A 24,521-nucleotide genomic window follows, 5' to 3' on the forward strand; every position below is an offset into this window, starting at 1 on the left:
CCAGTCATGCATTAAGTACTTTGTACCCATTATGTTCATTGTTTCATCGGTTTGTTTTCTTTTTGCTGTAATACTAAACCTCTGTACTACGCTTTTTAAACCTATAAAGCGACTGTCCTGCTGCAGAAATAATTATATAAATAATAATAATAATTTTATTACTTCCAAGACCCTGATGTGCTTTGCAAGAAATTACTTAAAGTATTATTAATCTACACATAAGTAGACACCCCTTTCTAACCCATTCACAGTACCAAAGCAATATGCAGTGGCAAGGTTAGTGCAGAAGGACCTTGTGCTCATTCATTCTCATTAGGCTTTGCATCCTCCATTCACAAATTACCACTAGCAATCTCTCTTTTGGAAGTGACTCTGTCCCCATCTAGCAACGGCAGTTAAATGTACTGTTGTTTTCCTGAGGCAGATTAAGCAACACATTAGTGAGCTCTAGCAGATCAATTTGCCAAAGGAGATATATGGTAGAACAGAAATAGGCACTAGGGGGAGGGTTAGGGATTAGGTTCGGGGACAGGAGGAGAATACTAACGATAACCGCCACTCCGTCAGACATCTGCGCCGGAAGAGATGGTCACTTGACCACCAGGACCCGGAAGCCACACTAGATGCAGCCATCAGAACCGGGTAAGTGACCGCTGGGCCACTAGGGATGTTATGTGGACATGTCACCCGTGTAGACATGATAAATGTCGACATGATGTATACAGACATTTCGATAATGTTGATCTGATGCATGTTGACATACAACTGCTGACCTATCATACCACACCCAATGGAAACAAACATTGTATTAGTGACCTACTGTATTCTCATGTTTTGTTATGCAATCAAAAGATTATATTGTAAATGGTAAACCGCAGGTTCTCTTTAATCCATAAACTGTATATTGCAGCTGTCTTATGTTTTCAATGTTGAAAAGAAAAATAGCTTCCAGGAACGTAAACCTTAAATCACACAATTTATACATACAACTCACAGTAACCACTTAATTTATGTGGTTACCAAAAATAAAAGCTTAGTGTTTTCTCTTTCACATATTAAAATAAATTCATGCAATATTCACTTACTCTCTGAACCTCTTGCTGTGGATTTTGGTAATGGCAGAGGAGGCCATGGGACTGCCAATGCCGGAACTTGCCGGGGAGCCCTGAGATACAGGAGTCATGCAGTAGGGGGAGTTCTGACTTGCTGGGGACAGAGAGGTATCACTTGGTGCATCTGATGGGAAATACAATAAAAAAGATCAGCATGCTTAATTATGGAGCTTGATTGAAAAACAAAAATGATCTTACAAAAAGCATAACTTCTTTGCAAGAGTATTAACTGAATAACAGCAATACACAATCTGCTCTGGAGAATCCTCTACTCTCCTAAATTTGGTAATGATGCGATCTCCTGGTAGGGCCACATTAACCACACAATATACATATAGTGTTATCTAAGACAAATGTAAAAACTTTCTAACGGAAGGGTGATTTTATTTTCTTAATAGGAAACTTGTAGTCTCCAGAATCACAGGAACTGAATAACCTGGCATTCTAACATGAGAGCGTTCACTCCACTTTTAGATTTTTCACTCAGGTTACCTTCTTGTGAAGCCAATTCCTCAGACTGATCGTCAGCAAAACTTAAAGGGATATCTTTTTGTTCATCTGAACCTAAAACACTTTGATCCACTGTTAAACGTACTTTCTTTTCTTCCCTTTCTTTTAATATAATCTATAAGGAGACATAATTACATCACATTATGGTTAATAAGTTTCAGCTCTGTGCCAGCCACCAGCGGAATGCGTCAATTTAATTATAAAACCAACAAAGCCCCATGAGCCACAAGGATATACAGATAAAGAAAAAAAAAGCTAGGGTGGAGTATTTATGTTAAAATAAATGAAATTGGGGAGCCTATCAACTTTCTACAGAAGGACTACTGTATGCTTATTCATTAAGATACACACACTCATAGGCAAATGCAGGGGGGGGGATCAGGTTGCCTGAAAACCCCCCTCCCCAGCCTACACTATGACCACAAAAGAAATAATACAATTTTACTAGTGCTACATGTTCTCCTCAGTATCACAAATGAAATAATTAGCACCACTAGTGGATCTTTTAACATGTGTCAGCAAGTAATGAATACATGTGCACCAACCAGGAAAACATGCAGATAGGGTTTCACTGCAATTGACCATCTATAACAGTGGTTCCCAAACTGTGCGCAGCAGCACCCTGGGGTGCCTCAGGACACTTGCAGGGGTGCCTCAGATTGGCGGTCCAGCACCAAATCAAATTCTTTATGGTCAATGTAATGTAAATATGTGGACAAACAGAAGCGCAAACCTGTCCCATCACATAACTGAACCTAAAGGCACACATCCACTAGACTATTAAATTGAGCGAGTGAACGATAACTATATTGTTATCTTTCGATAATCGTTCAATAATCATTTGAAAATAGCTTGTTTAAAAAATTTCTAAAACGACCAGCGATGCGCACTTCCAATGGTCGTTTAGACATCTATCATCATACAAATATGTTGTACAACCTGACGATATGGTCAGGGTCAACATGTTTGCAGATGATTGATGTGCCTTCCACTGAACGACTGCTCGTTTAGTGAAGGCACATCACAGACAGACAAACGACTGCACAATTACAATGTTGTAATCGTGCAGTCTTTTGCCTATCATCTAGTGGATGTGTGCCTTAAGGATGACAGGTCAGCACAATTTTCTTCACTTTACTACTTTCACTAAAAAAATTTTCTGAATTTCTCAAAAACAAACTTTTGGCTTAGGGGTGCCGTGAAAATAATGCTGCTACACTAGGGCGCCATGATAAAAAAAGTTTGAGCACCTCTGATCTATAGAGTTAATTATTAATACTGTTATCCAGTGCATAAGGACATCAATATGTACATATATGTCCGGAGCAGTGCTAGGTTCTTCTGCTGCTCCCCCAGACTCCCGTTTTGCTCCCATGCTCTGGAATGATGCCCACATGTGAAATAAAAACAAACATTCAGCTCAGACAGGATGGCCCTACTGCAGCATATAATGATTTACTGGGATTGCTGGTCCTGTATATGTTGGAACTATGACGCACAGTAACTTTGTATGATGCATATTAAAGCTGGATAAGTGCTAATTATGTCCTCTTCATGGACTGGCCTCTAAAATCAGGCATTTGGAAACCCCCTCTGGAAATCCTGCGTTTGCCCCTGAAACTACATATATGTCAAATATATATGTTACTAGAATGTGACCATATCCTGGCTTCAGCAGATAAAAATGATTTGGCAAGTGCGCCTCTAGTTGGTAAATAATATCTGAACAGGCCAGGAATTTACATCTTCTATACTACTTTGTCTTAGGGGTCTTCACAGATGTCAGTGCAAGTCCCCTTTGGAGAAAGAATTATAGTTTACAATATATTTGACTACTAGATAAAATAAATAAGTCAGTAGTATGCTTTATAAAAAAAACAACAACAAAAAAAAACAGTCATACAGTAGGCATATCATTTAGAATACAGATGAGTGAAACATGGTGACATGCTATTCAGGCATTGTAACTTGGAAGCCATGCTGTAACATTGTAGATAATCTGTAACATTCACAGGCCACATGTCTGCATACGCTCTCACTTGTACATATGTCGATTCGTTTAAACTAAAAAGACATTCTTATTTAAAGATAATTGCAGTATCTGGTTTTATTTTTAAGTAACCCTGGAAGTTACTGTGCACATATCCCATGCTAAATTACCTTTTTTAGTGCAGTTGGACGTTTTAGTTTTGGAACTTCTTTTTCTTTTCCTCTTTTGACCCGTGGAGCAGTGGAGTCCAAAGGGTTAGGGGAACCCACCAGTGTCTGTGCCTTTGTGAATAGGTTTCGGTTTGTATGTTCTTTGGTGTGAAATGGGACCGCACTACCAACTGAACAAAGACATTTGCTTGTAGTCAATGTATCACAGTACTTTTAAATCAGAGTACAAAATATCTAAACCAAAAGCCAACTTATGAGCTCAACCAACCAATTCACTAGCTACTTCTGTAGTCCCGTCACGAGGTACGAGGCACAGAGTGAAGGCTGAGATGTAATGTTCTCTCATAGCATTTTTGGAAGCCGCATATGTTTGGAGACCACATGTTTTCAATTAAGTACTGATAATAGTAAGTCGTTTCTAAAATGACAATGTAATAAACTCTACTAGATTTTCCTTTAGCTATTCATCTGTACTGTAACTATGACTGGAAAAAAAATCCTCATAGGAGCTGTGTAGTATAATATACAATTTGAAAATATAAATCTATACTATACGCCATGATTTGAAAAGATAAAAGCATAAGCAAATAAACACGTTGGATTTTTTTATCCCAGACACAGAAATATAGGAAGACACATAACATACCCCCCCCAAAAAAAAGACAGATAAAATAAATAACATGTAATACCAGTGTAGGATAAAGGTCTGGTGTTAGTGATCTGACGAGCCTTCATAGCTTGTTGCTGTCTCTCCAGTTCTGCCAGCATGTCCCCTAGGTCCAGCTGTACCGGAGTCTTGCTCTTCTTTCCAGATGCTTTGGATAAGGCTTCCTGCAGTACAAACATCAAGGCCATAAAAGTCACAATACTACAAAGAGCTATTCTTTAAAGGTGCTCAGTTTGCATTAATCAACATTATATTAGGACACAATGTGACTGTTAGTAATCTGGAAAGTCAAGCCTCAAAACAAACAAAAAAAAAAATCTACTATATGTTAAAGACTTAGGGCGGGATTCAATTAGCCCCACTAACTGGACGGGTGCTAATTGATCGCCGGCCCGTATTCAATTAGCCCCGCTTATCGGGGGGAAATTTCTTTTCAGGTCTTCTGAGACCCGAAAAGATATCCCCGTTAACTTGAAGTTGTCGGGTGATAACTGGCAGTTAACGCACAGGTCCGTTAAGGATCCATGATAAGCTAACATGGTGCGTTTACACCCGATAAACCGTGTCTAACGTGTGTTAACAAGGCTATCTGGCAAATGTAGGAGGCCAATTGAATAGAGTCGGGCGTTAAAGTCTGAGGCTACCTCCCGTTATTACCCACGATAATTTACTGCGGGTAATTGAATTCCCTCCTAGGACTGAAGGTTTTTGATTGAAATAAACATGAAGGAGACTAAACCATGAGGTGTTTCTCTTTAATGTGTTGGAGTGGTTTACCCTTTAAGATTGAGAATATAAATTGTGGTTTTCTCCTGTCCTATAGGACTGTTAATGGCAGGGCCGGATTAAGGCTTGTGGGGGCCCCATATACTAAATTTCCACTGCCTCATGCAGCGACTACTATGCCCCTTAAGCTGGGTACATCTATAGTGCGGGGGGTCCGGCATTGGTACCTCTCCATCTAGTTCACCCTCCCTATTTCTCTGTCTTGTGTATTTACTATATTGGTTCAGCATACTCAAATGAAGACCACAAGCAAAAGGAATGTGAAATGATACCAGGGGGATTCCCTTTATAATAGGCTTTTTTTTTTTTTTAGGAAGTCACAGCATAATAAAAAAATAATCTATATAATAAAAACCTGTGCGTTAACTGCACAGTTAACAGGGATTTCTTTTCTCGTCACAGGAGACCTGAAAAGAAATCACCAATAAGCGGGGCTAATTGAATATGGGCTGGCGATCAATTAGCACCCGTTCAGTTAATAGAGCTAATTGAATCCCGCCCTTAGTCTTGCTCTCTTTTGAGAGGAAACAAGAGCAGAAAAGGATGTAGAGCCAAGTGCAAAGGCCTGTAAGGGCTAAATTTACTAAAGTGAGAGTTTTTAGAAGTGGAGATGTTGCACATCGCAACCAGATTCTAGCTATTCTCTTCTAGAAGGTATTCGTTCAATGTTAAGTAGAATCAGATTGGTTGCTATGGGCAACATCTCCACTTCTAAAAACTCACTTTAGTAAATATACTCCTAAGTGTTTAATGCCAGTGGCAGGCCCGTGCCAATGCTTTTTGGATGTGTGTTTCTCTGAAAAGTGCTTTTGCATTTTCCATTTTGTATTACTAATCAGATTAATAAGTAGGACTAATGCTTAACATTAAATTACTTTTACTTTCAATTTCATCTATATCTGAGTGTACTTTGTATGTTTTAATATGTTTAGTCTATCTACATATATTCAGATGTAATAGGAATAATAAGCAGTAAAAAATTGGTTTTATTGAAAGGTAAAAATAAATCATATCAAAGCTTAATAACCTTGGATTGTTAATGTTAGAAAACATTCAAACATGGCTAATCAAAAGGTTTCCAATAACATAGCAATGTTTCACAGTATTAATATAATAAGCAGGATTAATTTTTTTTCCATTAAAACATTAATACAAAAAAAATAATCTTTTTTTCTTCTAAAAAAATTAAATAATTTGTTTTGTTTTTTTAATCTAACTCTGCATTGTTGGCATTTACACACCACTGCAACTCTCTCCCCACGCATGCTGGTGTGAGACAATCACACCTAATTGATCTCTTCTTTCCAGCAGGTTAGCTGTATTAAGCAATGGAAAGTTGTGTGGTTAGAGAGTGATGACACTGCAACGTTTTTAGGACGCATGTGCGACAAACCTGGAGTTTTTTCTGTTCCATGCTAATCTCAGAGTATTCCTGGGCTGTGGCTAATGCAGCAGCAAGTGCCTTCTTCTTCTGACTTTTAGCACGCTTTGGTACAGAAGTGGTAATGGGGATTGGGGTCTGAACGATGTTAATGGGGGAATTGTCAGGTAAGTCATCCAACTGAAAAGAAAATGAACAGAGTTAATAAATGACTTTGGATTTTCCAGTGTATATTCTCTGTTTACTTTTGCACAAATGTAGAAGAGGTTATCTAAAGGTTACTAAGAAAGTCACATCATGGCTACCGCCACTTACCACTTTAGCAGCTATCTTTGGCTGAGGGTTTTCATTTCTAGAACTCCCACTGCTGCTGTTTAGTTCTGGAAATTCATCTTCATCCTAAACAAGGAAAACAGATGATAAATTGAAATAAAAATGACACAAAATTGCTCCAATAAACGCCAATTCCTAACTTTTCCCACCAGTAGCATAGAAAAGTGAACATGTCGAAAGAAACATGAACACAAAACAATAATAGTTAATATACTAGTAACATAATAAACAGTTAAGTGTACAGCTCAAAAGTAAGGCCATAATCGATCCCCAAACAGAAACAAAAACAATTAACAAGAAAAGAGGTCTCTCTACATTATATAAATCAAGTGTGTGACCCAGAAGAGTGAGCATTTGGAATATGTAAACTATGAACAAAATCTATGGCTTATGAGGATCATCAAACATATGAGAGCGACCATCAAACCCTAATTTTTGGTCAGGAAGGGAACAGAAGTATGTGGTTATCAAGCAGGAATTTACACACCTGAGAAAATGTCCTTCTTTGAGAGACAGAGGCTGAAAAGTCCTGAAATATCAGGATCTTGTTGCCATTAATACGAGGGGTGGGGGGGGGGGGGGTGGAGACAGGGACACCTTGTTTTCTATAGGAATGGAGCACCAGTTGTTTGTCCTGAAAGTTAAATATTTGGCTATCACCAGTACGGGTTTCATGTGCTCTACACATCGTCCCCGAATAAGCAATTTAGCATCACTCCTAATTGAATTGGTCCCCTAGATTCAGTTCTCATAAATAACAATGTAGTATGAAATGCCTGTATAGGAGAGAACTATGGGTGTGTGAACTACCTGACAGTCAGACAAAGGTATTAGATTTTATAGCCTGACTTTAGTCAAATTAAGATATATTTATGTCAATAGCTGGCACTACAGGAATTGATTGGTATAGTCTATGCACAGAGGAATAAACTATTTTCCATTTGGGTAAATTTACTATAATAAAGTTTAAGGACTTAATTTTATTAAATATGCATGTTACTTGTGACAATACACAGACTATGAAATATAATATCCTACCGTATGTTTAATTTTTAAACTCTTCCAAACTGAAAAAATAAGGACTGTGGCCTTTGTTGACAAGTGACTTTTATTTAAAACATTTACAGTGAATCCAGCCAATCCTCTTCCATTGTGCTGAATGGACCTTCTCTGTTTAGGAGGACTGGGTGGATTCAGGCATCCTGAGCTGTAGATCCTTGAGGAAAATTAGGAGAAAATACAATCTCTTATAATAACTCCTTTACATCGATTTTACTTATTTTATGGTGCATTTTTGTTGCCTCTTGAAACATAAATACAGTCAGGTGCATAAATATCGGGATATTTACAGAATTTTCATATTTTGGCCTCTATTCACCACCACAATGGCTTTGAAATGAAACAAACATGATGTGCTTTAACTGCAGACTTTCATATTTGATTTGAGGGTAATTACATCCAAATCAGGTGAACGGTGTAGGAATCACAACGGTTTCTATATGTGCCTCCCACTTTTTATGGGGCCAAAAGTAATGGGACTATCAACGCAAAAGCTATTTCATGGACAGGTGTGGGCTATTCCCTCGTTATTTCATTATCAATTAAGCAGGTAAAAGGTCTGGAGTTGATTCTAGGTGTGACATTTGCATTTGGAATCAGTTGCTGTCGACTCTCAATATGAGATCCAAAGAGCTGTCACTATCAGTGAAGCAAGCCATCATTAGGCTGAAAAATCAAAACAAACCCATCAGAGAGATAGCAAAAACATTAAGTGTGGCCAAATCAACTGTTGGAACATTCTTAATAAGAAAGAATGCACTGGAGAGCTTAGCAACACCAAAAGACCCGGAAGACCACGGAAAACAACTGTGGTGGATGACAGAAGAATTATTTCCCTGAAGAAAAACCCCTTCACAACAGTTGACCAAATCAAGAATACTCTCCAGGAGGTAGGTGTATATGTGTCAAAGTCAACAATCAAGAGAAGACTTCACAAGAGTGAATATAGAGGGTTCACCACAAGATGTAAACCATTGGTGAGCCTCAAAAACAGGAAGACCAGATTAGAGTTTGCCAAACAACATCTAAAAAAGCCATTACAGTTCTGGAACAACATCCTATGGACAGATGAGACAAAGATCAACTTGTACCAGAGTGATGGGAAGAGAAGAGTATGGAGAAGGAAAGGAACTGCTCATGATCCAAAACATACCACCTCATCAGTGAAGCATGGTGGTGGTAGTGTCATGGCGTGGGCATGTATGGCTGCCAATGGAACTGGTTCCCTTGTATTTATTGATGATGTGACTGCTGACAAAAGCAGCAGAATGAATTCTGAAGTGTTTCGTGCAATATTATATGCTCATATTCAGTCAAATGCTTCAGAACTCATTGGACAGCGCTTCACAGTGCAGATGGACAATGACCCGAAGCATACTGCAAAAGCAACCAAAGAGTTTTTTTAAGGCTAAAAAGTGGAATGTTATGCAATGGCCAAGTCAATCCCCTGACCTGAATCCGATTGAGCATGCATTTCACTTGATGAAGACAAAACTGAAGGGAAAATGCCCCAAGAACAAGCAGGAACTGAAGACATTTGCAGTAGAAGCCTGGCAGAGCATCACCAGGGATGAAACCCAGCGTCTGGTGATGTCTATGCATTCCAGACTTCAGGCTGTAATTGCCTGCAAAGGATTTGCAACAAAGTATTAAACAGTGAAAGTTAGATTTAGGATTGTTTAGTTTGTCCCATTACTTTTGGCCCCTTAAAAAGTGGGAGGCACATATAGAAACCGTTGTAATTCCTACACCGTTCACCTGATTTGGATGTAATTACCCTCAAATTAAATCTGAAAGTCTGCAGTTAAAGCACATCTTGTTTGTTTCATTTCAAAGCCATTGTGGTGGTGAATAGAGGCCAAAATATGAAAATTCTGTCAATGTCCCAATATTTATGCACCTGACTGTAAATACAACTATAATACCTCAAAGAAGAGGTTTTCAGGGCTTTGATCTGTTCTGTTTAACTGTGCTGTGGTCCCTGCTTTATTGTCCGGCTTCCTCTGGGTATTCTGTCTTCTTTCTGATGATGTGCTCTGCCCTCTCATACGATATCCAAGCTATGGTCAAAAGACAAATACTAGTACTTTGTGAAGGAAAAGGAAATGCATACAAAATAAAATAAAGCTTGTGTATAATAATCATTCTCTGTCCATTTTCATGGGGGACAAAGGAAAACACTGTCACTCACGTTTGTTTCTCTCTCAATGGCGAATTAAGTGCAACAGACACACCTATAGACTTGTGACTTGATCGCAAAAGACAAATGGTCCACCTGCATTAGCTAATCACAGAAACATGCCAAATGCTTTCACAAGACTGGTACATAGCATGATCTTCAACTAGCGACCATTGGCAATCAATGTAAATGGACTGTCTGTAAACAAGTAGCAGTGGAAACTCATGGTGGAGCAAATACTTGTAATAGGTTTTCTTCCATACCCCAATTGTGGTTTCATTATCAGTGAGCAAATAAATATCAGAAATAAGAAGAAACTAAAAAATATTTCACAATGTTGCTTAAAGTGCTTCCTAATCCAAGTAATAGTTATACAGGTTAAGGCTACCATATCCAAAATGCTTGGGACCAGGGGTATTTTGGATAACGGAATATTTGCATATCATAATGAAACGTCTTGGGAATGGGACCCAAATATACACACAGAATGCAGTTATGTGTTATATACACCTTATACACACAGCCTGCAGGCAATTTTATACTATATTTTCAAAAAATGTTGTGGCTCAAGCAAAGTGTGTACAGAAATTAAATTCATTTATGTTTCATATGCACACAGCCTGAAGGTAATTGTATACAATATTTTTAATAATGTGTGCCTTAGACAAAGTTTGTGTACATTGAACCATCAAAAATCAAAAGGTTTCATTATCTCATTCATGCCAAAATAATTCCGTATTTTGGAATATTTGGATATGGGAGACTCAACCTGCATTCTGCAAGCATCTGTAATTGGCGAGATGCAAATATATTTGCCTCATGTTAGAATGTTACCTGATTATTATTTCGTAGTTCAGCCTGTCTGCCCCCTCTAGAAAAAGCTTGGCTTTTCTCATTCCAAGGCCTTTTCTGAGTAGCTTGTGAGGCTACAATTGTCCAGTTTCCTCCGGCTTTGGAGAGAGAAAGAGAGAGAGCGAGAGAGAGAGAGATTGTAGTCATACATTTATGCAACCTATTATTCACTTTAGTTTATTTCTAAGATATTACAGTACTCACGGTGCAAAAACAATGGGAACATGGAGCACACTTATGGTGCATACACACGGTCAGATCAGACAACGATAAAGCATGTTCTGGATAACAGTTATCGAACATCCAGCACAGCACCAACCCCCAAACGACTAAACGTGATCGCGGGTCCCTATAGTAACCTGGTCGATATCGACCAGGTTGTACTGCATGCACGGGCAATGGTCGTTATCGACCATCCGTGCCAACGCATCATCTGTCGTTTGAGGGTTGGAATGCGCTAAACAATGGACGATATAAACGATCTAACGATAAAAGATATCGTTTATATCGTCCTGCTAAATCTAACCGTGTGTATGCACCATTAGAATATGGGCATACAAGACAAAATAAAGGCAGATGTAAAAAAAACCCCAACAAAACAAAATCGGAGGAAAATGAAAGAACTTACAATACAGAAAGTACAGTCTAGTACGAATAGTCATTAACAAAACAAAACCCTTCTAATATCTGCTTATAAACAAATCATGTCTATGAGGGCTGTCCCTACATTATGTACTTGCTCCCCCTCCTTCCCCATTTAGCAAATAGTGAGGTTTCTTACTTAAAGCAGAAACCCCAAATCTTTACAAGAACAAGCACTTTCCCGAATGGAAGCCTTATTTAGACAGATCAGTGTTATACAAGGGAAAAGGTAATGTTACCTGTACATACTGCTGGTTCTGCTATCTGGAATTAGAGAGATGAATATTACAACCAACTGATAAGAAACAGACACTGCTATATAGGAATAACATATAATCAAGCCTTAACATGGCTATGTATTTGAGATTTTAGAACACAGCATAATACATATTGAAAATATCTTGTTTGTAAGACAAGTAAGAAAATATTAGCTTTTGTGTGCACACCTAAAGCAGAATGGATATATCAGGTGCCTAATAAAATGAGACAATAAATATAATGCTGAGCAATACTGGAATTGAACTTCTGATTACAGAGTGACTACAGTTTATTATATAAAATACATGCTATTTAATACTGTGCACTGGAGACAAGTTAAATAGAACATACGTTGACAGCAGAAGCAGTACAATCTGTGTGCCTTGAACACATTGCCGCTGCCTGGCAGTGTTTCGGACTGCAGTACCCACTGTCGCTGTCAATATCTGCTTCACTTGCGCCCTGCTCACTGGAAGATTCTGCGGTGGGGTGAGAGGATCGCCTGCGTCTTGCTTTAGTTTTCCAGAGTGCTGCACCCATACTTTCAGAGAGAGATTTGTTGGCGATTTCACTTGGAAAATCTAAAGTAATAACATTAAAAAAGAATAAATGTAGTCTTTAGATTCCAACAGTCAACTGTCTCAGCAGCGAGAGAATGTTACCTGTTTGCTGACAAGCATCCATCAAGAGAACAATTTTGGAGCGAGTTTCTCTTACAGATGAACAGGTTTCCTTCTGTACGGCCACACTTTTCATGGGAGGCCTCTTGCAATTTATTTGTGCCATTAATTGTTGTGGTTGCTTCAGATTAAAAAAAAATATATATAGATTTTTTTTAATGAATATTTAGGTTGTAGCCATATCATTATGGATTATTTTCTTACTGACAAGGGATTAACTGTAGGTGCATGAAAATTCAAATAGTTTTCCTGCAGGTATTTTTCCAGTTTTGACTCTACAAATATTTTTCAGTCACATGTGGGGAATGCGGATCTGCACCATGTCCACCTAGGGAACTAGGTCCAGTCAGTTAGTGGATTTTGCCGCCTTGAAATGGTAATGTGTAGTCCAGAACGGCTTTCTTAAAATGCAAATAAAAGCAAAATCCTATCTGGTGCAGTTTCCACCATATTAAAAATTAGTAGCAATTCTTTAAAACCAGTTTATTTATTTAACAGTCATCACAGGCTAATGATTCAATTTAATCTGTAATATATAGAGGACCATCAGATACATCTTACAGGAAGCATGCATAAACTTGTATCTGATGGTGGAACCTGCACCAGATAGGATTTTGCTTTTATTCAAATATTTCATTAATTCAGTCTGGTTATTGCAGTTTCTTGCAACATTTAGACCTAGAATTCTGCCACAAAGTATGAATTAAAATTCTACATTGCTAAATACTTAAGAAACAGCCAATGCTATACTGTACATGAAATATATTAGCCAAGGAGCAAACATAAGAGTCCCACAATATGTCCTATAAACCCATATAGAGATGAATAGAAAGGCTCTTCTAGTCTATCCCACTTTATTCCAACAGCATAATTAGGTTAGTCCCTTAACTATAATCTGTGAAAACTGTCAGAATTTGACACGCCTTCCCTTATACAGTATATCACACTGCTATCAAGTAATCAGAAGCTGTATTTGCTAATAAAATACCATCTGATAGATGACAGAAAACATGAAAACAAGAACTTAAGAAATATTCATTCTAATCTCAGTGGAAAAAAGGGATGGCAATGCAAGAATCAGCGAGGAGTACAAAAATCCTCTGTACACTCACAGTTTTAGAGACAAGGTTTGATTATGCAGCATAATGTAGTTTTTTGTATATGTATAATGTTCTCCCCATTACAATGCTTGGGTAAATCCAATAGTAATGTCTGCCAAGGAGTCTTGAAGACGAAAACTGCACATTATACCTGTACTCAAGGATTATTCCTTATATTCCCCAGTACTCCATGGCAGCCCAGTTTTCCCACCTGTGGTTTTAGATGTTAGACGTGTTAAGAGGGGAAGTAGAGGAGCTGCATGTAACGCAATCCAGGGTGCATTTCTATCTACCTGTCTCTACCTAACTAAGAAGGCCATCTACCCATTATAAAGGCTGCCATGTAATATAATTACTAACTAGAATTCAGTAGTTTCCATCAACTGCATAGGACATAATTTTGTCCAATTCAGGACTGAGGGGATAATTCAATTAGCTGCGAGTCTTTCTTGAGGCTTTTAGCTCCTGGGTTAAGTGCCCAGAAATATTCAATTCTAAGTCCCGAGGCTAACATTTAGAAAGGCATAGATTCTTAACCCCAGGAGCTAAAAGCCTACAGCAAGTCCTACAGCTAATTGAATTCCCCCCAGAGATTCAAGAATTTTTTGGACTTTGAATCAGCTCCACAGAATCTCAGCTCAAGTATCCGCCTGGCAGCCACAAACAAATTAGGGATTCTGGACAGGAAAGGCTCAGAAAAAACAAACAAAAAACCACTAAAGCTGCACACACACAACGATTTTATTACCAACGATTTTATGAACGATTCTCTGTCGGATTATCCGTCAGATTTTTTGAAGTGTAATGAACGATTTTTGTAACTTCCCTTAACGAAAATCGTTCAGTTGAACTACAAACGGGAATGCGCATGAACGATAATCGATTATAACGCAGAAACTGAACGATTTTTTCAATGATTGAACGATAACGACGTCGTTATAGTTAAATCGTTCAAAAAATCGTTACGTGTGTATGCAGCTTAACTCATTGCTACTCTTATTGTAAAAAAAATACTGACTCAACGCTACTCATTCAGTTTCAAGGTAACTATCAATTTCAACACAAATGCACATCATTGAACGGAACAGATTACATTCCATTTCTTCTACATTTTCCATTTCCCTTCGTAACTTACAATCCTGTCTGTTTTCTAACAAATCTTCCCAGACTCTTCCAATTCTACCTACTTTCTATCCTAACACTTGTCTTATTTGGCTCTCTCCTTCCCTCCCTAACTCCTTCACATTCCATTGTACATATACTTTAGCCCACTTGCACAGTCTTTAAAAGTGATAGGTGACAGTGCTCTTGGTTGCCTCTCCTCTCACACTTCATCAACAGTAAAGCTTCCCCACAACCATACAGATCCCAACTCCGGCTCGATATCCCCCCAAAAAGAAGTCTAAAAGTACATCAGGAAACTACACACAGCGGCTCAATGGACCACAACAGCTAATCACTTTCTTTTATTCAGTTGGAGGACACTGGCCTTATTCAGCAAGGATCGCAGTAGCAAAGACGCACGCAAACGATCGATTAATTTGCATTGCGGAAGCATCGCAGTGCGCGAACTAGCAATTGCGATGGGAATTGATTGACAGTAAGTGCCGTTTGTTGGTGGTGATGGGGGATGGTCGAGCGAACGCAGGCGTGCTAGTGCGTTGCAACACCATTGCCGAGGTGTGCATAAATTATCCACTGCAATACCATACGCAGCATGAGGGCTCATAGCGTGCGTTGAAGTAAGCAATTCCTGAGTGAGGTCTGACCTGCCTTAACTGTGCGTATGGGTCCGATGTTACCGATTATTCTGCTATGTTGCCCAAGTATACGGATGTGTGTAAGGGGAAGTGGACGTCCTTATGGGAAGCTGTGATCGCAATGTGATTGCAAACATTTGCATTTCACTGCTGATATTAGCGGTGCGTGCGTTCTAGCAGAATAGCGATCCTTACTGAATCAGGCCCACAGTGTGGATAAAAATTGTGTCTTTTTAAATTTTGCCTGAAGAACTTTGTTAATCCTATACTCTTCGAATGCATACGAAGAGATGCTGAAATGTTGTAATATATATATATATATATATATATATATATATATACATATATATACATACATACACACACACACACACACACACACACACACACATACATATACACACACACACATACGCCCACAATGTCTATACTTCAAAGTAGGGATGTGCAGGCTCGGATAGGTTCGAGTTTGCACGTGGAGTTCGGATTTTTCCCTCCAAAAAAACGGAACTCAGAACGAGGCAAAACGTCATCTTACATGGACGAACATCATCATTCCTGGTCTTTTGTCCAGGAATGATGATGTTCGTCCATGTAAGATGACGTTTTGCCTCGTTCTGAGTTCCGTTTTTTTGGAGGGAAAAATCCGAACTCCACGTGCAAACTCGAACCTATCCGAGCCTGCACATCCCTACTTCAAAGACAGCCTCCCATTCTACAATAGTGGTCTATTTACATGTCTCTTATGGCTTTCATCTGTGTTAGCAAGTCTTGTGACCAATGTGTTTCTTTATTTGCGATGTGGAACGGATGTTCTATGTCCTGTTTCGTATGGGTGCATATTTAGCATTTTTTACTTATACAGTATAACTTATAACAATAATACACTTTGTGGATTTCTGTTAATTTCTTCTCATTTGAGGTTGTTTGTGACACTTGAGAAAATCATTTGTTCCCCAGAGATGAAAACTGCGAATATCTGCACTAAAAAAAAAACAAAAAAAAAACCTTCTACTTTGGTGTGTATATTACTGCTCAAAATTTCATTATCCTGTTTTATCCCCTAAAAAATAAATTAGATATTTGTGCAAGGAAGATGGTATATACATACCTTGTGAATAAGAGGTGGTCTGGTGGCATTTCGGCTCCGCTGACTGGTTAATACATTGATTTGAGCCTGCTGGTTTGTGCGGTCATTGCAATCAATAGATATTGCATTGACAGGGTTTGTTGTTTGAAGGGGAGTGCTGTAGGTAGTGGGAAAAGGATGGTAAAATCCCATGACTTGAGCACAAGGTGCTGGCATCAGTTGGTAGTACATATACTCCGTGGACACAGGTGGTTGTGTAGGAACAATGGGATAAGCAAGATATGGCCCAGGAGGGTTTGAGCTAGACTGTTGCCACCTTACATCATTAATGTATAGTGGAAATTGTCTACAATAAATAAAAAAGGAAAATTACTGGCATTTTATCAGTTTTTATGACATTTTAACTTTTGATACAAAAAATGGAAAGAACAAAATGTATACAAAACAATATGCAGCAAATTTGCACCACAAACACAAACTTTTTCAAAGTGGCTAAATTATTGTACACAACATTTACAAGGAGATTGCGAGAAAAGGAAAAAAAAGGATAGAAAATGGCAAATTACAGCATGTCCAAAAGGGAGAATAATACCATAGTTATGGGATAGAGAAATGGGAAAAAAAAACAAAAAAACAAAAAAAACCACAAAAAACGTTTATTAGAAGCAAAATATTTTTTTCCTGGCAATTTAGATGTGTTCTGCCAAACTGCCTAGATATTGGTCGGTGTGCAGCCTAAAACAAACCAATACCTGGAGCTGTCAAATATGCCCACCCACATTTTTAAAAAGGAAGAGAAAAAAAAAAATAATAATAAGGGCCAAAGCATCCACTCTACCGGTATAACTGGTAAAGCCCTGGATGAATCATTTCTTACAGTTATATAAGACCTTATATGAAGATCTTATGGGCAGCAGGATTATTATTATCATCATTTATTTATATGGCGCCACAAGTGTTCCGCAGCGCCTTACAAAGTACATAAACAAATAAGTAACCAGCGACTTACAATACAATACATGGACAAGGATAATAAACATTGCTATATTAGCGACCTTTACACCCACATAAGCAGCCAAGTGTTAGTTGCCCTAGTGGGGAGTAAGAGATATATGAAAATACAGTAGGGAGAAGCACAAGAGGGTAGAGGGCCCTGCTCAAAATAGCTTACATTCTAAAAATGTTGATAGAACACTTAAATGTAAGCACATTTTTTTCCAATGTTTATGTAGGGGAGACTCCTACGTCACCATGAATGGCAGACTAGAACTGCTTAGGAATGCATAGAGATCACTTTTATATGCAGATTTATTAGTATTTTGAGAACATTTCAGATTTGGTAATATTCCTATTATCTAAAATAGGCTCTGAAAACGCACTTATGTAGTGACTAAGCAAATACAATCTATTTTAAATTGAAGACATTAGCATATTATTTACACAGAGAAGGAAATGAAGTTCAATTATTGTCAATCATAAGACAGAACTTCAGGTGACCTATGCCTGGAGGAAAAACAAGCTATAGCTCCTATTTATAGAATTGTCAGCACAAGTCATAAACAGCAGGTATGTATTTGCATGCAGTTTATAGACTGAAGAGAAGAATGCAAATTACCTATTAGACTGGTTTTCCTGTACAAATGGGTAGCAGGTTATAAGGTAGCTTGGAATAGGAGTAGGTTCCAGTCCACCTACATTTCCACCATCGCCAGAAATAGACATTGGAATTGCAATGGCTTCAGCCCCCTTCTTCTGAGGAACGAATGGCTCAACCTCGGCAGATAGTTTTCCATTCTAAAAATATCAGAATGCACAATCAATTCATTACTAAGCCGTGATGGCACAGAGACATTTTACGGCTACCATTTCTGACAGGTGACTTTAACATGAGACAGCTGCCATACTTCTTACTCAAACCCACCAAATGGAACAGTGTCTTTACTGGCCAAATTATTAAGGTAAATTATAGACCACTTGTTCATCTTTACTAAATTATTGAACAACAAAAGATCTACAAATACCTACTATTTGGTGTGATCCCCTTCAGATATCTAAGCATAAGAATTGCGCTTACCAAATGGCAAAATATTGGCTAGCAAGGCATTAACCCACAGCTTGCACCATGGCACAGACAATTGTTATGTGAAGCAGTGGTACTGCCCACTTAAATTCATTTTCCCTTGAGACAGCAGCAAGTGGTTTTATTTAGCTGAAATGGTCAATGCTATTCAACAAGTCAAAGCTGCAAGGTTCCACAGGAAACCACTGTACATGAAATTGTTTATTTGATTGAAACCAACTGCAATTTAAGTGGACAGAAGCAACTGACCAACTAGGGGACTGAAAGGAGGCACGGGTCATTAATAGTGGACATAGGCTGCATAGTTTGTACAAAATGGGCCATGGTGGGCTTATGACTGAATGGAGGTTAGAAGAGAATATTTTTAGGAGTAGATGACTGCTTATGGTGGTTATGGCATGAGGTAGTTATGTGGATACAGGGCAGGGGTCATGTGACTGTGGAGGACCCAAAAGTAATGGTGGGTACGAAATTATGAATGATAGGTATAGTGCAGTTATTCTTGGCTATAAATAATGGGCACAAGAATGTAAGTGATGGGCATGTGACTTCACAGATGTATATTTGTATATGATGGAATATGGTGGAATAGGCCTGGTGAGCAGCAAGTTTGCTTTTATGTCTTGCCATGCTGTGCATGCAAAATATTTAAATATTCTCTGTATCCATATCATGCAACACACAAAGTACACCCATCAAAGCATGCATGCAAAACGGTTACCTTCCCACTGTTCTATGATCCATGCAAAACTAGTTATTTAACTGCACTACAGATGCCATTTAAAAAAAATAAAAATAAATTACAAACCAAGATCCCCGGTTCTCCGCCATATGGGATTAAAATATAGAGTTATGGTAGACTTACCTAGATAACTCCTTTTCTTCTAGGTCCATAGAGTCCACAGGGATACCATGGGGGATATTATGGTTGGAAGACCAGGCACCAAATAGTTAAAGCTTTGGCTCCCAGAATGCCCTGGGTCCTCTTCCATATATACCCCGTCCCTAGCCATAGGACTTCAGTTTAGTTAACAAGCCTAAAAGGCAGGAGAAGGAAAGAGGAGAAGGAAGAACAATCGTACTCCAGAAACACACTTACAGAAGATGAGGGAATTTGTGACCGAAAGAAAAATCACCCAATGAAGCCAGGTGCGTCAGGGTAGGCGCCCCGTGGACCCTATGGACCTCAAAGAAAAGGAGTTACGTAGGTAAATCTACCATAACTCTATATTAATTCTTTGGGGTCCACAGGGATCCCATGAGGATGTCCTAAAGCAGTTCCCCTAGGGTGGGGGACGCTCCTGAGCAGAAAGGAGAACTTGTCGTCCAAAGGAAGCATCCTGGGAGGCAAAAGTATCAAAGGCAGAAAAGTGTGGACAGAAAACCATGTGGCAGCCTTGTACTATTGTTCAGCAGAGGCACCATGACTGTATGTCCATGATGGCCCTACAGACAGAGTAGGATGTGCCGTCACTGTGCTTGGGACAGGAAGATCAGCCTGTGTGTACACCTGAGAGATAGTCATGTATAGCCATCTCGCCAGAATCTGCTTATTAGCTGGCCATCCTCGTTTGTGAAAACCATGTAATACAAAAAGAGAATCTGATTTTCTAACAGTTTGTACGCTCCACATAAAAACGGACAGCACAAACTACATCCAGGGAGGCTTCACCTACAGAAAGGTTTGGAGCCTGAAAAGCTGCAACAACAATTTCTTCATTTACATGAAAACGGGACACTACCTTAGGAAGGTAACCCTCCTTTGTACGAAAAACAGCTTTATCCTGGTGAAAAATTAGAAATGGGGAGCAACAAGAGCGCTGCCAAATTAGAGACTCTGCGAGCAGAAGAAATGGCAAGAAAAAGGGTCTTTGCTGTCAACTATTTAAAATCTAGAGTCTAAAGGTTTAAATGGGGATGCTTGTAACCCCTTAAGAACCAAAGACAAATCCCATGATTAACATGGGGCTGAACTTGCAAAACTCCTTCGAAAAAAATTCTAACATCTGGTAATGAAGCAATCTTCTTCTGGAACCAGACTGACAGTGCAGAAACCTGCACTCTCAAAATGGCCAGTCGGAGACCATTGTCTAACCATGCCTGCAGAAATGCAAGTGTCCTGGAAATCCTAAACACCTTATGATCATATTCCTTATGAGAACACCATTGACCAAAAGAAGAATGCCAAACTCTGTATTAGATGCGGGCAGAAGTAGGCTTCCGTGCTCTAAGCATCAATTGAATTACAGAACAGGAAAATGCCTTCGCTTTTAGGATGGAAGATTCAAGAGCCACACCATCAAAGCCAGACGGGGCAAGTCCGGATGTTGGCAGGGACCCTGCGTTAGCAGATCCTGCCAGAGGAAGAGGATATGGACTGTCTACCGACAGATTCTGTAGGTCGGTGAACCAATGACATCTGGGCCTAGCCGGAGTCACCAGTATTACTGTTCTGCCTTCCTGCTTGAATTTCCTGAGAACTCTTGGGAGCAGGGAAATTGGAGGAAAGAGAGAACTCCAACTTGAAGTCCACGAAGGCTGCTGATGGGTCTCTGAACCTGGCCCTGTACCTGGGGACCTTGTGGTTGTGGCGTGACGCCATTGAGATCCATCTCTGGTAGTCCCCATTTGTTTACCAGGAGCTTAAACACTCCCGGATGGATAGACCACTCTCTCCGGCGTGTATGTCCTGGCGACTTAGGAAGTCTGTTTTCCAATTGAGTACTCCCAGAACGAATATTGCTGAGATGGCCGGAAGATGACGTTCTGCCCAAATGAGATCCTTTATCACTTACTTCATGGCCGCATAACTCCTTGTGCCTCCCTGATTGGAGGTAGGTCACTGTAGTCGGACTGGATTTGGACAGGCCTGCCCTGGAGCGGGTCCTGTGCCCTGACAAGTGCTGTGTATACTGCTCGCAGTTCCAGAATGTTTATTAGCCGACAACTTTATTGACTTGCCCCCCATCTGCGAAGACTGACGTCCATGGTGAGAAGCACTCAATTTGGAATTCAGAATGGACGCCCTTTGTTTAGATGCTCCTTTCTCCAACACAGCAGATGGTACATCTGGGAGCATTTCTAAATTCTCAGGCACAAAGGGTGTTTCTGCCAGAGGACAAATTTGGGGCCTTATCAAAGCGGATACACATGTTGCTACGCAAGAGTATCCATTCTGTCAGCAATGCAGGTGCTTGGATCAATGGTATCGACCTTCGACATGGTGGGGTATGCTCAGTTCCATTCCAGGCCTCTGCAAAGGTTGATTCTCTCCAGGTGGAATGCACAGCATCATTTAATACGGTCCCGATAATCTCTCTCACTCCAGAGGTTAGTCACTCCCTCCTGTGGTGGCTAAAAAAAGTGATGATTTCTTCCAATGGATGATCCAGCCGTGCCTCTGTAGGCGGCTATGGTCAGTTGAAGATGGTGTTGCAAAACCACCGGAGTCCGTGCCAATATCAGAAGGTCATCCAGATATGGCAGAATTCTGACTCCCTGATGCTTGAGATAAGCCGTCATGACTGACATTATTTTGGTAAATACCCGGGGAGCCGTAGAAAAGCAAAAGGGTAGAGCCTAAAATTGGTAATGTTGCTGACGGACAGCAAATCATAATTTGCTGGTGGGATGGGATAATTGGAATAAGCAGATATGCAACCGAAATATCCAGGGAAACCATGTAATGTCCCTGCTCCATAGCCAAAATAATTGACTGGAGAGTTTCCTTGCGGAATTTGGGAACATGGATAAACCTGTTGAGGGTTTTAGATTCAATATAAGGCGATATGTCCCATACAGCTTCTGGACCAGAAATAGATTTGAGTAATAACCCCTTCCTTGTTGGGACAAAGGAACTGGGACTATTACCCCTTCCTGTAGCAGGGAATGAATGGCTTCCTGAAAAGCCAAGGCCTTGTCCACATCTGATGGAGGCTTTGTGGCAAAAAACTTTTGGCGGCGATGTCTCTTGAAAGTGATGGCATACCCCTGAGAAACCACTTCTCGGACCCAGGCATCTGTAGTTGTTTGATGCCAATAATCCGCAAACTGGAGAAGTCGGCCCCCCACCCTGGCCCGCTCCATGAGGCCAAGGGCTTGTTGTCCGGCTTAGAGTCTTGCCTTAGTTTGTCGTTTTGACTTACGAAAACTAGTCGGCCTAGAAGAAGTCTGTACTTTACCTCTTCCCTCAGGATGGAAGGACTGAAAAGCATGGTTGGCTGGTTTAAACCAAATTTTTTTTTTTTTTCTAAACACACTTTTTTTTATTATGTTGTGACTACTAGCACAACACCGTGACTGATATTATTACACATTCTCGTTGCTTGTGGTCTTTATCTGAGTAAGCTGAACCAATGCAGTACATCACACACACTACAAAGATTTAGGGAGTATGAACCAGATACGAGTTGCTAAACTTGCCTTGCATCAAGCAAAGACTTCTCTCCCATCAATCCGATAGGGCAAGAAAAAAAAAAAAACACAGCTAACATTCTCAATCTTAAAGAGTAAACATCAACACATAAAACAGGCAATATACAGAAAAACACCTCATGGTTTAATCTCCATGTTTAAAGAGGGAACCAAATAAAAGTTATATTGTAATTATGCATATTTCCTGATTTCAATTATATCAATTAAGTTATTATAAAAGAGTGCCCCACAAAGGAATCACTTTCTGCACATTGGCCGAGGCCAATGGAAGGTTTTTTTCTGAGTACTTGATATTCGATTCCAGGGAGCACCTCCAGCTATATACATAATTTGGTAACTAATTATTAGAATGTACTAAATTGCTGGTCTATAAATTTAATTACATTTTTGTCCTCTGCATTATATTATTTGTGTTTCTTGTTAATCTCCATGTTTACCTTTGTATTTCAATTCAAAACCTTCAGTCCTATTGAGATGAGTGCTAGAAAGAAAGACTTACGCTGGCCACACACTAGACAACTTTCATCCAACTAGTTAATTGGTTGGAATGAAAATCTGGTAACGTATGGGAGTAAATGATGATCAGGAATTTGCTCCTGAATGCCAGAAAACAGATGAAAATGGTCGTCAGACAAGTTTGTTAAATGTGTGATCTAAACAATTTATTCAAACAACAGTTTTTGTTCATTTTCCAACGTTTGGGAGCAAATTGCCGATTGTCATTTGCTTTCATACCTTATCAGATTTACATTCCAACCAACTAGTTGGCTGGTTGGATGTAAGTTGATCTAGTGTGTGGCCAGCTTTAGTCTCTGTGGTGTCACAAGTAACATCTTATGAATGGTGGACGGAAAAGTTAACTTCTGACTGCTCATGTATCTTCAGCTAGTGTAGAAAGAAATTTTTCATCTTTCGGTTTAGTTCATTCGAAGCTTCGAAACAGACTGGGAACTGAGAAGTCCTCTAAACTAGTGTTTTTATTCAAAATGTTTAATGCCAGTGACATTTCCAGTTCTAATCCTTAACTCCTTTTTTTGTGTTTGTGTGTTTCTCTGAAAAGTGCCTTTGCATGTTTTAATTATGCTTAGCCTAAAATTGGTTTTATTGAAAGATGTCACATAAATCATATCAAACCCTATTAACTTTGGTTTGTTAATGTTAGAAAGCATTAAAAACGTGATCAAGGTTACATAGCAATATTCTTTTTTCTTTTTTTCCCATTTAAACATTAATGCAAAAAAACGGGTTTAAACCAAAAAAAACAGGGTTTTTGTTTTTTTTTTTAAAACGGTTTTTTTTCCCAACCCTGCTGAAAAGAAACCTGCCTAGCTCTAGTATTTGATTTAGATGGCAGACCTGCTGACTTTGAAGCCGCCAGAGTAGATATTAAGTTATCCAACTCTGCTCCAAAAAGTACCTTTCCATGAAAAGGTAATAC

General features: G+C 39.3%; 1 protein-coding gene across 1 annotated transcript in view; it reads right to left on the reverse strand.

Annotated features, from left to right (window-relative positions):
- SECISBP2L (SECIS binding protein 2 like) overlaps window positions 1–24,521 on the reverse strand; it is a 71,101-nt gene that overhangs the window by 11,855 nt on the left and 34,725 nt on the right. Inside the window, exons 2-14 of the mRNA XM_088472800.1 lie at window positions 18,185–18,363; window positions 16,591–16,915; window positions 12,602–12,740; window positions 12,291–12,520; window positions 11,921–11,945; window positions 11,022–11,137; window positions 9,934–10,068; window positions 6,932–7,015; window positions 6,629–6,796; window positions 4,472–4,613; window positions 3,783–3,952; window positions 1,605–1,737; window positions 1,086–1,236 (exon numbers count right to left, since the gene is read on the reverse strand). Of these exons, the coding sequence (XP_088328926.1) occupies window positions 1,086–1,236; window positions 1,605–1,737; window positions 3,783–3,952; window positions 4,472–4,613; window positions 6,629–6,796; window positions 6,932–7,015; window positions 9,934–10,068; window positions 11,022–11,137; window positions 11,921–11,945; window positions 12,291–12,520; window positions 12,602–12,740; window positions 16,591–16,915; window positions 18,185–18,363 (1,997 nt within the window). The remainder of the gene's footprint in view (window positions 1–1,085; window positions 1,237–1,604; window positions 1,738–3,782; window positions 3,953–4,471; window positions 4,614–6,628; window positions 6,797–6,931; window positions 7,016–9,933; window positions 10,069–11,021; window positions 11,138–11,920; window positions 11,946–12,290; window positions 12,521–12,601; window positions 12,741–16,590; window positions 16,916–18,184; window positions 18,364–24,521) is intronic.

Source organism: Taudactylus pleione, unplaced genomic scaffold (genome assembly GCF_031769625.1).
Source record: "Taudactylus pleione unplaced genomic scaffold, aTauple2 ptg000129l, whole genome shotgun sequence".
NCBI lineage: Eukaryota > Metazoa > Chordata > Amphibia > Anura > Myobatrachidae > Taudactylus > Taudactylus pleione.